Source organism: Nicotiana attenuata, unplaced genomic scaffold (genome assembly GCF_001879085.1).
Source record: "Nicotiana attenuata strain UT unplaced genomic scaffold, NIATTr2, whole genome shotgun sequence".
Classification (NCBI taxonomy): domain Eukaryota; kingdom Viridiplantae; phylum Streptophyta; class Magnoliopsida; order Solanales; family Solanaceae; genus Nicotiana; species Nicotiana attenuata.
This window is the reverse complement of record NW_017671445.1, coordinates 92,505-109,034: the sequence shown is the minus strand read 5'-3', so window position 1 is coordinate 109,034 and position 16,530 is coordinate 92,505. Positions and strand designations below refer to the sequence as shown.

The 16,530-nt window shown below is 35.6% G+C and overlaps 1 protein-coding gene across 4 annotated transcripts; it reads right to left on the bottom strand.

The window, feature by feature from the left end:
* Window positions 1–2,087: 2,087 nt before the first annotated feature.
* Window positions 2,088–10,322, bottom strand: LOC109208334 (U4/U6.U5 tri-snRNP-associated protein 2-like). 4 transcript variants are annotated; one of them, XM_019371434.1, is made up of 10 exons: window positions 9,757–10,322; window positions 7,139–7,505; window positions 6,428–6,672; window positions 6,193–6,277; window positions 5,898–6,083; window positions 5,656–5,823; window positions 5,357–5,572; window positions 3,864–4,035; window positions 2,745–2,916; window positions 2,088–2,606 (listed from the first exon to the last, which is right to left on the bottom strand). In XM_019371434.1, exons 2-10 carry the CDS (start codon window positions 7,478–7,480, stop codon window positions 2,510–2,512), a joined length of 1,683 nt encoding a protein of 560 aa, XP_019226979.1. In that variant the 5' UTR covers window positions 7,481–7,505; window positions 9,757–10,322; the 3' UTR covers window positions 2,088–2,509. The 4 variants fall into 4 exon arrangements, with proteins under 4 accessions (XP_019226979.1, XP_019226980.1, XP_019226982.1 ...); XM_019371435.1 differs by having other exon boundaries at window positions 7,139–7,500; XM_019371437.1 differs by having other exon boundaries at window positions 7,139–7,497.
* Between the last annotated feature and the right edge of the window lie 6,208 nt (window positions 10,323–16,530).

Below are 16,530 nucleotides of genomic sequence, written 5' to 3'. Positions count from 1 at the left end.
GGAGTAGTAAGGGCGGAACTGAATTCTTTTATTCATTTGAAGTTTCTTTTTTTTTTGGGGGGGGGGAGGGGGTTGGGGGGGGGGGTTTAAGAAAGAGTGAAGCTGACTAGTTATTAAGTCATGAGTAGTAAAAATTATTTCACGTATAACTTCTGCTTTCTAGATTTGTGTATGGAATGTTTTTCCTTTGATATAGTGAATACTGTTTTAGTGCAACCTTTAAAATAAGGTGCATAATAGAGAGAACTTCAAGGATGTGGAATTATCTCATAAACTAGCAAAAATCGCCACAGGTTAGATCTTGCTTAATCAGTCAATTTGATAGTTGAGAGCCTATGTCAGTTATTTTGACAAATCCCCATGGAACCAAAAGAATATAGCGAAGAACAGTATAATATTTTTTCTAATTTTTGTAAGGAATAATAAAACTTTTTTTGTAGTATTTCTGGATCAGTTATTAAAAAGAACAGAAGAGAAGGAAGGGCAGAAGTGAAGAATAAAGTGACCAAAGATGACAACATTCGACCTTTGATTTCAAGCCCTTTTTTTTCTAGGTCTACTTCTGTTAGCAGAAAATATTGAATCTTGAGATGGACTGCATATACAATATGGGAAAATAATACTAGAATTTTCACACTATGGAGTATAATCAATATTTCTATTACCCTAAAAAGACAAAAATTATGAATAAAATATATTTTGCATAGTAATCAAGGAAGTGTTCATGGCATATAACTGCATGGTAGAAAATATTGTAAACAGACGACTGAAAATTTTGGTCCCAATAAACTACCCGATAATTTTTTCCCAATGTCAGAGTATTTTACAAGAATCTGTGTGAATTCCATTGATGGAAAACTTGTGATGACAATAACATATTAATAATCGATGTACAAGTACAACACTTCATAGGTGGCAATCCTTTTCTTCAAATCAACATAAAAATTACCTCTTTTTTAAAATAAAAAATTTATGACTTGTCAGGAAATCAGATTTATAATTACATAATAAAAACCAGAAAAACAAAAGATAAATAGGACATAGTCAATGAGCCAAGTGTTCGCACTTGTTCACATATGCTATCATCATCACTCTGAACAACTATGACGAAAAAGTAACAATTTACAACATCTTGAAAAGAATATGACATTGCAAGACTTGTCTAATAGCCCGTTTGGCCAAGCTGCAAAAATCAGCTTATTTTGAGAAGTGCATTTTTTCAAAAGTACTTTTCTCAAAAGTACTTTTGGTAAAAAGCAGTTTGTGTTTGACTAATTAGTTTGAAAAACACTTCTGAATAGCAATTAGTATTTGGCCGAGCTTTAAAAAACTGCTTCTAAGTATATTTTTCTCAAAAGTGTTTCTCAAAAAAGTGCTTTTGGAGAGAAGCTACTTTTTTTTGCTTCTCCAAAACTGCTTTTGCTTCTCCTCAAAAGCACTTTTTTTCCTCCAAAAGCTTGGCCAAACACCTCAATTTTTGGCCAAAAGTGCTTTTGGCCAAAAAAAAGCACTTTTGGCCAAAAAGAAGCTTGGCCAAACAAGCTATAAATCAGCAGTTTGTTTATATTCAATCAATAATAAAGAGAAAATGTTAATCGTTCCAAGCTTTTCAATTAGATCCAAAAGGGCCACTTGACTCTTAATGAAAAAGATGAAAGAGGAACATGTGTGCCTTTCAACTTTCAACGTTGAAAAGATTTGCAGCAGATAATTCAAATGGTGGCTGAATCAAGACAGATAGAAATCACCTAACCACCTTGATTTTGAGTTTTGACTAACCACCACAACAATTTTCCTCTTTTTTGGTCCGTCACTTTCATACCATGTGAATTTTCTTTCCTTGCTAAAAAGAATATATTTTGTACCATAGGACGTATATTAGTGTGAAGAACTCCTGATGCCGGACTCGCATTTGTAAAACACATCGTGGTGAGGCCCAAGTCCAACTTACTATTCCTAAGGCAAGTATGCTTAGTGCTTACCACACACGGGTTAATATTATGCTGGGAAGTTAGATGAGCAAGTGTCCAAGGTACTCGAGAAATCCAGTCAAAGGGTAAAATAAGGTTGTAAATCCTTTTCACATGAGATTTTACTTAATTTGGTAATAATTTAATCCAGTTGAATTCAAAATAACATAAGTTTAATTGTCCAATGGATGCCACTCATTTCTTAGCTACTATTACTACGTCCAGAAGATGAAGATAAAGGCATCTTCTTCTGAATTCAAGAACCAACCATATAACAAACCCATCTGAAAAGAAAGAAAGAAGTGGACACTTCCACAGCTGGACTTCACAGAACTGCATGAAATAGTAATGGTAAGCCTGGACAATATAAAACCGGCAGAGATTTACCGATAGCAACGAACAAGTAAACCGCACATTCACTATCCCTCAACAGGTGCAGTAATACTCTTCATCAGTGATCTAATAGTCGAATTTCGTATTTCAAAAGGAAGAGAAGAAAAGGAAATGGTTTGTGTTTCCAATGTTACTTGTCAGTTTCATCACTGCTGATGCTGCTCATATATCTGCATATAAGCCTCAGAAAGTGCAACCATTTGGGGAAGAGTTTCAGAAACATGTAGGTCTTGCATCTCATACCTGCGTCAATTAAAAGCATTAGGTTATCAAGTAATAAAATCAACTGTTCCCTCTTTTCTTTTCCATTTGTGGAGGGGGAAGTTTAGAACATCAAACTAGAAAGATATCAAACTTATTGGTATGAGCTGTGTAACTAACCAAAGTTCTTCTGATTTTCGTTGGACAAACACCCTGTAGGACCCTTCACCTGGCTTACCATCATGAACAATATTAGCAATCAAATCAAACTTTGAGCGAAGCTTCTCATTCTCCTTTGGTGCTTGCAGCGGAATATAATCCTTGAGCTCTAGATTCTTCACCGGGAAGTTAACTGAAAAAAGATGCATCAAGCGTCATAAGTTATGAGATAGAAGCCTAACAGTGCAGTTCCAAAGTCTAACTGTAAATACTCGAGGTTTAGAACTCTTTTGAATTATCTAGTTTTTTGTTTCTTTCCTCCTCCCTACCGCTCTCTCCCTGCTCCCTAGCTGCCTTCTCCTGTGTGGAGGACGTAGTGCAAGTGGACTCTCTAACAAGCAGAACAAAAAGACATTTTGATCAGGAAAAAGAAATTACACACCACTGATCCAGCAGAAAGTAAACCTAGAACGCTAAACCCCTCATCCCGCGTGTCCCCATCCCCCTCCTTAAACGCCCGTATGTGGAGAATTTGGAATCAGAAAGAACAATTCTAACAAGCAATATAAACCAAAGCTTCAAACTAACAAAACCTAGAACTTTAAACCCCTTGCTCCTCCCTGCCACCCACCCCTCAGAAGAAGTATTTACTATTTACTAATATTCAAAGTGTAAAAGAGACTAAGCGACATACTAATCTACAGTAAGGTCTAGTATATGCTAGATGGGTAGCAGAACCAGGGCTTGAATAGAACAGCTTGATACCATGTCGAACCAAAGATACCAATTTGAGGGATGAGAATTTGACAGTATGAGTGAAAAACCAAAGATATTTCACAAAAATGGACTAGTATATTCCTATGACATTATCTGATAGGCAACTCAGGCAGTCTTCTTCTTCCTTTACTTCTGGAATTATTGTTTCCCTATTACCAAATTTCCTTCTTTTGGGTGGGGGAAGCTATGTGGGAGAAGGGGTACTGGCGAGCTAGCTAGAGTACCGACGAGGCTTTTAAGTCCATTGGAGGAGGGGATATTACTGACAAAGCTGTAATATTGACAAGGCTTCAACATTCACTATGAGTTAGATGTTTTGGTAGTTTCATTCAATTCAAGGATAATATCAATATGAGTACTCACCAAGCGTCGGATTTTTTTCCATAAAGAAATTGTTCTTTGTAAACCTTCGCATGTGGAGAATTAGATACTGCGGCAATTTTGTTACACGGTATCTCATCCTCGCTATACGAGGCCTTACAACTTCAGTCACAGTCTCACCGTCAAACTTCTTAAGTATGTTGAATAATGGTACCTGCATTTACAAATATCAATTAAGTACAAACTTGAGATGCATCATACGGTAAAAGGATTCAGATAATGAGGTCAACACTCAAAAGATTAAAGTTCCCAAATTTCGTGACCCATATTAGACAAAGTTCAAAAGCAGGTGTTTCATTAAGTTTGAAGAACTTGTTAGACACAATGAATAGAAATTGATGGATGAGTAGCCTCTTATCTACTTTGCGAAGCTAAAAAGATGAGAAAACAACCACCAAAAGGGAGCAGAAATAGATCATGAATGTGTGCAAATAGGCATCTACACCGTAATTATCAAACTGTATCACCAACAAGCATATTCCCCTCTAGTTAATAAAATTCTAGAGATCCCACTTCCAACTCAAAGAATGACAAATACCTCCTTGTTGACAAAGACTAAGTGAAGGGCATTAAACAAAAATTGTATGATGCCCTGAATATTTTTTGTCAACTGCTATTCCCTTGGTAGGAGATGAGAGGGAGAAATCATTTCCTTAGTCTTCTTCGATTTACTCCCTTTTTTCCCATACACTTCATTTTCTGTTTTCCCAGTCCTTACCTCCTCTTCTCATTTCATTTCTTTGCTCTCATACTCCACTTCTCTTTCTTAGTGTGTCCTCCCTCCCCCAACACACAAGACCAACATCCAGAACTATCAAGATATTTAACTGACGAAAATTTAGTCACCAAAGATCACAATAGGGCCAGGATAACATGGCTATAGTTAACCCTACATTTGTGTAACGGCCAATGATTTATTGCATGAAGATAACTGCATCGTGAGAATAATGTCGATAAAATAGCTGTTCTTGCAGAAATCATTTGATATTGTAGTAGTAACTAATATCAAGTGAATGAACTATCTAAACTAGAAGAGAGGTGCTTCTCCTTATTTAAACTACAGAGAAAGTCTTGAGCTTTAACCAACTAGAAAGGGAACTCTTTGTAGTTAGCCCAAGTTTTTGGAATATCTACATAAAATTCCATTCACCTCAGATCACTCAAAAATCCATTTAAACTCTACAACACTCGATAAACAAATTTGGAGAACTTTTTTTCAAGTGCAAAAATATTTCTCAAAAAACAACTCGCACTCTCACATTTTCTAGCTGACATCTAGACACTTGCATTTCTGTATGCGCATAACGTATTAGAACAATACATTCAAAATGGCCAGGTAAAGGGGATGAAAAAAGTCAAATATGATGACAACCATTCTCCACGAATCCTCGAGGAGAAAAAAAAAAGAACAAGAAAAAAGGCAAAAGATTTCCAATGATAATCACAATAAAAATTTTAAACTTGAAAAAACAAACCTGGGGAATAATATTCTTTTCCATGACATCTTTAAAAAGAGGTGGGGGTGGCAAATCGAGTCCAAGCATTAAGAAAGGCATTCTGCTACTTTCCATGGAAATATTGTGAGATCCATGTCGACCATCTTCCCCATTGCCATTATTCGGGGCATCCCCATTCTCCCTCTTCTCTGCAATAGGTCTACCATGCATCTCTTTCACAACCTCCAATTCCCCCTATACAAAAAGTATCACATATTACCATAATAATCGACAAGTATATTTGAAAATGTTGAAGACAGTTATCTGTTGCAGCAAACCTGAAAGCACCGGTGGATTATGCTACTGCCTTTTTTGGAAGTTCTAAGCTCGGCGTGAAGGGTATTAAGAAGCCAGGACATAAATTCAACAGGGTCAGACTGTGCACCTATCCGAAAACGTTTTTTACTAGCTTTCATAACTGCTTGCAAGAACTCATGCGGACTCACCTGCACAAACATCAGTTAAAATAAGAAGACCATGACGAACAGACAAAGCGGAATTCACCGATGCTGGTATGCACCTGTCCCTTAAAGTTCCGTGCATGCCAAATCTTTCGGGTGAGCTCTCCAAATCGATGAACAAGAGGAGATCTACTGTGTTGATAATTTTCCGGGATAAGAAAGAAGTTTCTCAAGGGAGTTACTCGCATCAAAGACTGAATCGTGACATTGACAAAATCAGTCTCCTTGATGTTATTCAGCCCAACCTAACATATGCCCCAGCACCAAAAGATTAGCATCTAGACCAAAAGAGACATAGTAACTTGAAACACTTATATACTAAAAAAATAAATGCAGCATAAAGAAGTTTATTACCGTTCCAGGAAGATAATCAGACCCATCAAGTGCTCTGGACCATTGTCGGCTCTTATCGAGTTGTTCAACCTGCTCCCCATTAAATCTGTCAAATAAATACCAAGCAAACAACATGGTGAATCACAGTAATCTTTTCAAAGAAAGGATTACCAGCTTATAGATAGAGGGGAAATATATCTACACAAAGCAAGGCGAACAAATAAATGGCGGCAATCCAGAGTAAGTTGCGCCAAACCTTGGATTCAGCACGTGTATAATGTCATCAAGCGATGGATCTATGACTTCATATCCATCAGGAAGACAATAAACTTTCTCTGTTTGTAAATTGATATACACATGGTGCCCTGCTTCAAGACTGTGTGTATATGCATGGGATTTAGGCCCCCTTCCTTGGAAATACTTCCCACAAACTAAACATGCATACACATTTAAATTTGTGAGAGAGACCGAGCAAAATTTCTCAAAGTCAAAATCCAATACCTGCAAAATTAGACAAAACGTATAAAAGGGGATATTACCAGAGAAGAAAAAAAGAAGAGAGAGATAGAGTGAGCCATCAGTCTTGACACACGAGCTAAACCAAATGTGTTTTACTGATGCAGTCAATAGAAATGCATCAAATCCAACGAAAAGAAAAGGTTGGCACTCAATTACTACAAGACACCCTTTTTTATTTACTATCAGACACTTATACAAGAGTCCCAAAAGTATCAAGCTATTGTATTGTCCCTAAAGAAACAGAACGGAGAGATTTTAAAACCAAAGCAACGAATGGAGAAGCATATCAGAACTTCAGCACCACAAGGATGAAAAGTCGTCGCAATTTCGCTATGCAATGTAAAAGTTCAGAATTTGACCATTAGATGTAAAATTTCAGTACAGAAATTTGTGCAGTCTAAATTAGGATAGATAAATCTGTTCCAGAAAAACTGAATCAAGAGGCTACCTGTCTATTTACAGTATCAAGATAAGGGCAGTCCCTCCGAATTTCAATTGCACGATTTCGCTTCCCTTGGCTTCTACCATCATCCTCATTCTCTTCCTCGTCGGATGAGTAGCCATTTTGCTCCTTGTTTCCACCATTATTTATAACTTGCTCGGAAGTGTGTCCTCTCCTTCCATCGTCCTCATCGTCTTCATCATCATCATCATAAGATGCAAGTGGAAGAAGCGGATTCTCGAAAGCAATTGGTGGAAGAGAGGGAGAAGAACGCTCTATTACCTTCTGCCGTTTTGGGCTTGCCTCTTCAGCCACCATGCTATCTTCTACTTCTCGCTTCTTTGTCATTCTCTTGTCACCTCAAACTACTAAGCTTCAGTGGAGACGATAAAATTTCAGATCAGTTACCTCACATCAGTAAAGATTCAAAGTAATCTCGAAACTGTTTTGAACCAGAAGATAAAAATTTTAATTTGATAATTAATTGAAAGATTATTTAGCAAAGGAAAATGAAATGCAAAACACTGTCTCTTAAATCAATTTAATCATTTTGACTAGATTCTTTTATTCATCTTCAAAATTAAGAGCAGCCATTCTGCAAATCTGCTAACCTAGAGTAAACCACAATGAAGCATACGACAAAGCTGACACCCATTTGAGTGTTTTTATCTTATTTTTCTTCGATTAGTCACCGTAAAACAGAAGGTAAAAGGAATGACTAAAGAAGGAAAACAAAGATCGGTGTGCCAAGATCTTTTCACCAAAAGGAATCTAGTTCTTACACTTGTGATGTTCCTCTCAAACAAAATTGTTTCTAGATTCTTAAAAGATGAGGACCTGAAAGAATGGACAACGCTCATCTATTTTCTTTCACCACCAACTACAGAAACTCTATCAAGGAACTCTTTTACTCTCATAGTCATCTCCTTTTCCCAGTATCCTCCACAAAAACAACAGTCACGGCCTGCAAGTTGCATCTACATCGAGCCACAACCATTTAGACCAGATAATCTTACAATTCTCACAATCCAGTATACACCAAAATAAGCAATAAACATGTCACATCCCATCTCCTAGACCTCTAAACTCTGACTAAGTGATTGCTGATACTACACACCATAATTGCAACTAATATATAATCTATATTTTCTTCTCGGTGACATTACAAGAATCAAAAAGATTAAGTTAGAACACTCTGATAGTACAGAGTACGATATCAGCTTCCCTTATTGGTACCACACAGAAACCAAGCCTAGCGCATATACCTCTCAGTTTGCAATTGTGGTATAGGCTAGAGGACCACAAAACTCATAGGGGTATAGGATGCTCAATGAATAAGGTGAATACAGTGAAATAAATAACATCATGAAAAGAGAACATATGTAAGAAGTAGAGGCTGAATTTGGCAGATCAAAATTCCAAGGAAGAGATCTTTGACATGCTAAGCACGGAACAGACATGGTTGGTATATCTAACAAGCATTTTATTATAGTCATGCTTTTTGAAAAACATTGAAAAGAAATAAGAATGATCTTTTCTGTTTAATATAAAATGAAAAGCATTTTTGTTTCTTAGTATGAAACAAGCAATTCAAACAATAACTCAGTCTAACTTTGCCTTTTTCCTTTTCTGTCACCTGTAGAAAATTGAGACGGATCAAAGACATTTAAGAACACCCTGACTGACTAATCAAAGTTTTGGAGCAACATTTAGTAGCTGAATTTGGATTAAGGTGATAGTTCATTTAGACCTTCTTGAGATCTATAGACTATACCTATTGCACATCCATCTCCTTCGAAGAAATGCATCCTTTGCAATGTGTACATATCTACTAGTATCTATGAAAAGTACCAGCATCCACCAAAATAGAAAATTTCCACATAGGTTTTAACCTTTTCCAGCTATATTCTACTCTCTTATTTTTATCCTTTCGCCTTTTGCTCCTTGTTACATCTTCTTCGACAATTTACTTACTTAACTTAGTAAGTGCTATCACTCCAAAAGAAACTGAAGGTTAATACACAAAGCGGCATAACATTTATTAGGAACCCTACAACTAGGACAGCAATGTACTGCCAAATTAAATTATAACAATACCACAATCAATTAATCTACACCAAGTTATAACAGACAATAATATGGAAATCTAGTTAATTTAATCAGGCAAGTAGATTGAATTGGTAATACAGGTTTCAGTTATAAGATGCAGTAGAGTAGATGCCCAAAAATCTTTGAAAAAACAACAACAACAACAACAACAACAACAAACCCTGGGGATAGTGTGTATGCAATATTACCCCTACCTTGTGAAGGTGGAGAGACTGTTTCGGATAGACCAAAAAAAATCTATGAAAAAAAAAAACCAAAAAAAAAACCTAAGATATCGAAGAAGAAAAAATCGAAAAAGCTCTCTTACTTCTCTACCCTAAATGCTTGAATAAAGCAAAACACAATTTCATAATTAGCCTGAAATCGTGTAGGAGAAGCTGTAAAATTATCGCACAGATTCAAACACAACTCACTACAGGCAAAAAGTAACACATCCACGAAGCAGTCAAATAAAGAGAAACGAACAAATTGAAGAATGCGTAAGAGAGCATAGTTGTGGAGGAAGAGGAGAAAACCTGAAAATCGAAGTTTGAGAACCCAACTTTTTCAAACGGACAAGAAAGTGCGAGGAGTAGCATATATAAAGGCAAAGCATATACAATTTTGCGGTATAGACCTAACTTTTATTACACTTAAAAATCAGCTTTTAGGAATTTTTAACTTTTTAATGGAGTGAGAGCAACGTGAGAGTGTGTTGTTGATGGTTGCGACTGTTGCAGCTCGTTTTCCGGCGAGCTGGGCGGTGGCCGGCGTGGTTGTTCTCTTGGGTCTGTTCGGTTGAAGAAGGGAAAGGAGCAGCGTCTCTGTTTTTTACAGTGGTGTGCGGCGAATCTAAGGGTGGTCGTTTGGCAGTGAATTCTGGTCGCAGGTGGTTGTGAGGGGAGTGAGGTGAGAGTCGGCTGGGGGGTGTTAGGTTATTTGGTTGGTGTGGCCGGCGGCTGGTGGGAGGTGGACTGGCGGCGCTGGGAGCTGGTCCTTTTTCGCTAGGGTTCAGCTAGGGTTGATTAGGGTTAGGTCTTGTGTTCCATTGTTGTCCAAGGTCTTAAAGTCTAGGGTGATTATGTATGAGAGCCTAAGTGATGATCTTGGAGCGGAAGAAACAAAATTTTCAGCCAAAATCGTGTGGTCCCCACTAATATCAAAAATGAAATCTTTGTTATAAAATAAAGACGTAAAGTAAATACACCGAAGACAAGTATACAGAGAGATTCATATATTATTCAACTTCAAATTCATGTATTATTCAACTTCAAATTCATGTACATAATGAACTGAAATTTCTTCTATTTATAGAAGAAAGGAAACTGCTGTGTAAGCTGCTACTGCAAGCTGCTGTGTAAGCTGCTACTGCAAGCTACTGTGTAAGCTGCTACTGGCTGCTGTGTAAGCTGCTACTGCAAGCTGTTGTGTAAGCTACTACAAGCTGCTACTACAAGTTGTTGTGTAAGCTACTTGTAAGTTGCTTGTAAGCTGCTTCTGTACCATATATAGATAATCTTCTGCCGGGGGTAATCTTTATCCATAACGGAGTACCGAAATGATAAGCTACTTCAGGAAGCTTATTTATGACGGGGTACTAAATGAACATCCATAATATAATATATATTTATAACACTCCCCCTTGGATGTTCATTAAAAGATAATGTGCCTCATTAAAAACCTTATAAGGAAAACCCCGTGAGAAAAACCCTTAGTAAGGAAAAAAGAGTGCATCGCGTATTTTACTCCCCCTGATGAAAACCTTGTTTCAAATATTTCAATCTCCGCATTCCAATCTTGTATACCATCTTCTCAAAAAAATTGAGTTTGTAAAGAATATTATCCGCCACTATTTTAGATCGATTTAAATTATTCTCATCAAACCAAGAAGCTGGTACAAGTCATTTCATTGAGTTCCTTGCAACTTACCTGCATCGGCTGCTTGTATAAAACTTCAATGGAGTACTAAATGCATTATCTTCTTCAGGAAGATTACTACAGCGGAGTAATAAATGGACATCCACAAAAATATTTTCAAAGCATTCCTCTTTGGATGTTCATTATTATGTGCCTCGTTAAAACCTTACTAGGAAAAACCTCGTGAAAAAAAATCCTAGTCAAGGAAAAAGAGTACACTAATAATATACACTGCAAGCTGCCTCATTAAAAACCTTACCAGGAAAAACCCAATGGGAAAAACCCCGAGCAAGGGAAAAAGAGTACAGTGCAGAGACTTGGGTATCTGGACCAAGGAGTTCATCATTCTCTTCTGGAGGTAAGAACGGATCCTTAATCCGTGTAGGAGAAGAACTATATCTTGCTAGTAAATTAACAGAAAATGCTATGTCAGGCCTTGTAGCATTAGCAAGATACATTAGTGCACCAATTGCATTGAGATAGGGTACTTCGGGACCAAGGAGTTCCTCATCCTCTTCCGGAGGTCGGAACAAATCCTTATTCACTTCAACTAATCGAACAACCATTGACATACTCAATGGGTGCGCTTTGTCCATGTAAAAGCGTTTTAAGACCCTTGATGTATAGGCATATTGATGGATAAAGATCCCGTCTGCTAAATGTTCAATTTGCAGACCAAGACAAAGTTTTGTCTTTCCAAGATCTTTCATCTCAAATTCTTTCTTAAGATATTCAATTGCCTTTTGGAGCTCTTATGGAGTTCCAACAAGATTTATGTCATCAACATAAACAGCAAGTATAACAAATTCTAAATAAATGGACAAATATCATATATGTAACTTTCTTTCAGCAAATATTCACTGAGGCGATAATACCATATACACCCAGATTGCTTTAAACCGTACAAAGATCTTTATAATTTGATCGAGTACATTTTTTGAGACTTTGAATTATATGCTTCAAGCATTTTAAATCCTTCAGGGATCTTCATTTAGACTTAATTAAATGAGTCATATAGGTTATGCCTTGCATTTAAATGGCATGACATCTTCAGGTGTCTGGACTACTGGTCCGATCCTCACAATATTTTACAGTATTGTGCACTATATTGTATCAAATATATCGTCGACGATCATTTTGTATCGGTTCGTAAGCGACATAACTTGTTGAGATCTCATTACTTTCTTTATTTTCAGGTACCTGAACTTCTTCTGGAGTTTCATGAAATATTATGTCGTGGGCTCTTCTAGAGCTTATTTCCTCCTTATTATTATTATTTTGATCATTAGCTCCTATCATTTTTCAAGGATTGTTACCTTTGGAACCGATTGGTCTACCACGCTTCATGCGTACAGTAAACTCTATCCTTCAGGGACTTTAATTTTAATAGAAGCATTTGCAACTGAAATATGATATTAAATTTTGGATCAGCAAATGCTTCTGGCATTTGACTTGAATTATCTTCTAAGTGAGGATCATATTAATGATAATTCGATTCATATAGCATATTTTTCAGCTGTTTATTCCATCCCCCAAATGTTAGAAAAACTAACATATATCCCCAATTTCTTTGGGAAACATATCTTTGTGCATTGTGGTAGAGAAATTAATCATATACCACACATCAAAAGATAGTAAAAATATCTGGTTTCTGATCCTAAACCAATTGTGAGGGAGGACTTATCATATATTGTTGGTCTGGTGCATACAAGTGCTGCTATATGCAATTTAGAAAATCTTAGACCAACACATGAAGCTTTGTTCTCATAAGCAATGGTTTAGCCATTAGTAGGAGGTATTCAATGCTAAACCAGCTTGGATATAAACAGCATTATCAAGATGAACTGTCTTGATTTCATAATCTGAAAGTTAAGCTCTTAATTGAGAAAAGCAATCTCAAATGCCAAACTGCAGGTTGACAATAAACATACATTTGTAACCATCTTATATATGCATCTATAAGTGGTTCACATGACAGGTGAATGGGCCCATATTCACCTTTTATATATTTCAAAATCAGGGGTCTTAGTCCCAACTTTAGCTGGTATAATCAATTCATTACGAGAACAAGCAACACAAGAGAATTCTTGAAGAATCTTCTAGTTCTTCAGTATATGCTTATCTGAATTCTCAAATAGCTCATTTAAAAATGGCAAATGAAAACTTCAAGTTTATGATGGAATGTGCTATCTCTTAGTAAACTGCTGGTTTACTATGGCACAAAGTTTTGCATTAGTAAACTTCTGATTTACTGAGGCTACTTTTGTATAAGTAAATTTCTGATTTACTGTAGCTGCTTTTGCATTAGTAAACTTCTGATTTACTGTGGCTACTTTTGTATAAGTAAATTTCTGATTTACTGTAGCTTCTTTTGCATTAGTAAACTTCTGATTTACTGTGATACATGACGTATTACAAATTGAAGAATAAGGCGGGTAACTTCTCACATACATATTTACCCCCTATGATTGTGGAAACATGAAGATTTTCAATCTTTCAATCATTTGTAGTCTTAGTATGATTGTCATTTGTATTAGTAAATTTCAAGTTTACTACAATATATGTTTTGACCATAATCATATAATACGAATGACATATTTGTATATAAGCTCTTCAAGAGCCTTCATTCATTATCCACAATCTAATATTGATCGGACACTACTAGTGTCATATGTCTTCTAGACAAACAGTTAGCTCTTCAGGAGTTGTTGATATATTTTGTACTATTAAATATTGCTCAGAAACTTCTGGTATCATGAGAGAAAATCATAATCAAATGAGTATTATAAAGACAATTCTAAATTTATAAATGTAAGAAATTAAGAATTTCAGTATTTTTACCACCAACTTTGTGACAAATATCTCCTTCAGGGAGAAACGCCATTAACATCTGAATATTTTATATCAAAGCGGTATCCACATAGTCATTACATCCTTCAGGGAAAGATACACAAGTTGTTATTTCCTTCGGGGAACTCGGTAACTGACCATAACATATTAATGTGGTTGTATTAGAAAGCATTCTACAAGAATACTTTTGCCTTGGAATGATATTTAATAAAATTTTCCAAGATAATTTACGTACAACGGGTACGTGCGACAATGATCTTTATGCCACAAAAATAAGATTTATATCCTTTGTTATTCTACCTCTTCAGGAGGTGAGTTATGATATTTCTTCATTCACTCCAGAGAATAAAAATGTGCTTCAAAAATAACTTTGAATAGCTTATTATTTTGCTCAAGCACAGAAAGACACAGTTTCCTGCTTCAGGAGAAAATTTCAATTGTGTTACTTTTTCAGGAGCAAATTTAAAATACGAAATATTGAGTATATATTCCCTCAATCATATTACCTCTTCTGGAGGTGAATTGTAATATATTCATATCAAAAGCGCGTTCATATTTACGAGCTTTATTAATATTGTCACATTCACTTCAGGAATGGATTAATATTTATCAAAAGTTCTCATCCTTCAGGGAACGGAAGATAATTATCTGAACGTGCATTAATCACACCAAATAGTGTGATGCTTCAACCTCTTTTAAGATAATGCTACTTCAGGAGCAAATCGATGCATGCAAGTAATATAGAGAAATTTTCTCTAGCTTATCTTCAATTGTAACCATAGAAAGCCTAAATTATCACTTCTGATGGTTATAGGCATATACCACTTCTGATAGTTAGCCAATTTAGTTACAATATATAATCACTTCTAGTGATCTTACATTTCTCATGAACTCTACTAGAGTTCAAGCGATGCTCGGCAGGAGCAAATTTGGTGCCTACCAAAATATTTATCACTCCTAGTGATAATAGGAAGATTTGATGGATTTAAGAAAAATCACTTTTTGGAGGAGACAAATCCCTTTCAATCGTTACCTATATGCATGCATTGATGCAATATTTCTCTCTTACATGTTATACACTTTTGCTCTTTATTATACTTTTAACAGCTAAAATAAGTAATTAATTAACAAATAATACATGATACCTCCGAGCAATCGATGCTTCGGCAGCGAACAAACATAATAGTTGAAAATACACAAGCTAAGCCTTTGATTTCTCCAACGATGTAGAGGCTTGCTTTTCTTCCAGATTTTCTATGTTTGGCACCATCTATTAGTTTCCTCAGTATTGTGACTTTGAATTACTTCGTATCCTGAAATAGAAAAACTAAATTCAAAGTAAGTGCTCGATATGGCAGAATCTCGTGCTGATAACGTGTTATAAAATAAAGACGTAAAGTAAATACACCGAAGACAAGTATAGAGAGAGAGATTGATATATTATTCAACTTCAAATTCATGTACATAATGAACTGAAATCTCTTCTATTTATAGAAGAAAGGAAGCTGCTGTGTAAGCTGCTACTGCAAGCTGCTGTGTAAGCTGCTACTGGCTGCTGTGTAAGCTGCTACTACAAGCTGTTGTGTAAGCTACTACAAGCTGCTACTACAAGTTGCTGTGTAAGCTACTTGTAAGTTGCTTGTAAGCTGCTTCTGTACCATATATAGATAATCTTCTGCCTGAGGTAATCTTTATCCATAACGGAGTACCGAAATGATAAGCTACTTCAGGAAGCTTATTTATGACGGAGTACTAAACGAACATCCATAATATAATATATATTTATAACAATCTTTTCCAAATTGTAAATCATAATCAAAATCAAACAGAAGGTCACATTTCCTTCCTTCTTTTATTAATACATTTTCACGTTTCCTTTTCTATTATCTTTTCCTTTTTTTTTTCATTTTCCTTTTCTTCTAAAGTTGAATTAATTTTAAATAAAATAGCTTTACGGATTACTAATTGTCTAGGACAATAGGTAATATTAAAATAGAAAGAAAATAATCATATTAGAAAATTCTAAATTCTACTTAGTATTCGCTAAAGACCTACAACTTAATAATTACACTAAACTAAGTAAAACTATTTTTGTGAAACTTTTCTTACTATCTTTTTTGTAAAATAAAATGTCAAGACTATTTTTGTATTTTTCAATTTTATGAAAAGTAAGATAAACTAAAAGTAACTAGATAGAATATTAATAACCTAAATAAAAGAAAATATTTTTGTAATTTTTATTTTTATGATAAAATAAAGAGAAAAAAAGAAGAAGTTAAAACTAGGTAAAATAGCGATATTAGAGCTAAACTAAACATTTAACACTAAAATGTGTAAAATCTTGGGGATGATCAAAAATCACATGTCTACAGGAAAAAAAATTCTAGAAAAGGAAAAAGAGTACACATGTTTAGAAATGCGCCTATTGGTTGCCTCGTTAAAAACCTTGCAAGGAAAACCCAGTGGGACAAAACCTTGTAAGGGAAAAAGAGTGCAACACGCATTAACTCCCCCTGATGAGAGCATCAATTCACATCCTTGAG

What these genes read in the sequence shown, in the direction of transcription:
- LOC109208334 (XM_019371434.1), bottom strand. Translation starts at nt 7,480, where the DNA reads ATGACAAAGAAGCGAGAAGTAGAAGATAGCATGGTGGCTGAAGAGGCA. An exon ending in ATACACGTGCTGAATCCAAG is followed by an intron (nt 6,278 to 6,427) that starts GTTTGGCGCAAC and finishes TTTATTTGACAG; the next exon opens with ATTTAATGGGGAGCAGGTTG. An exon ending in CTGATTATCTTCCTGGAACG is followed by an intron (nt 6,084 to 6,192) that starts GTAATAAACTTC and finishes GGCATATGTTAG; the next exon opens with GTTGGGCTGAATAACATCAA.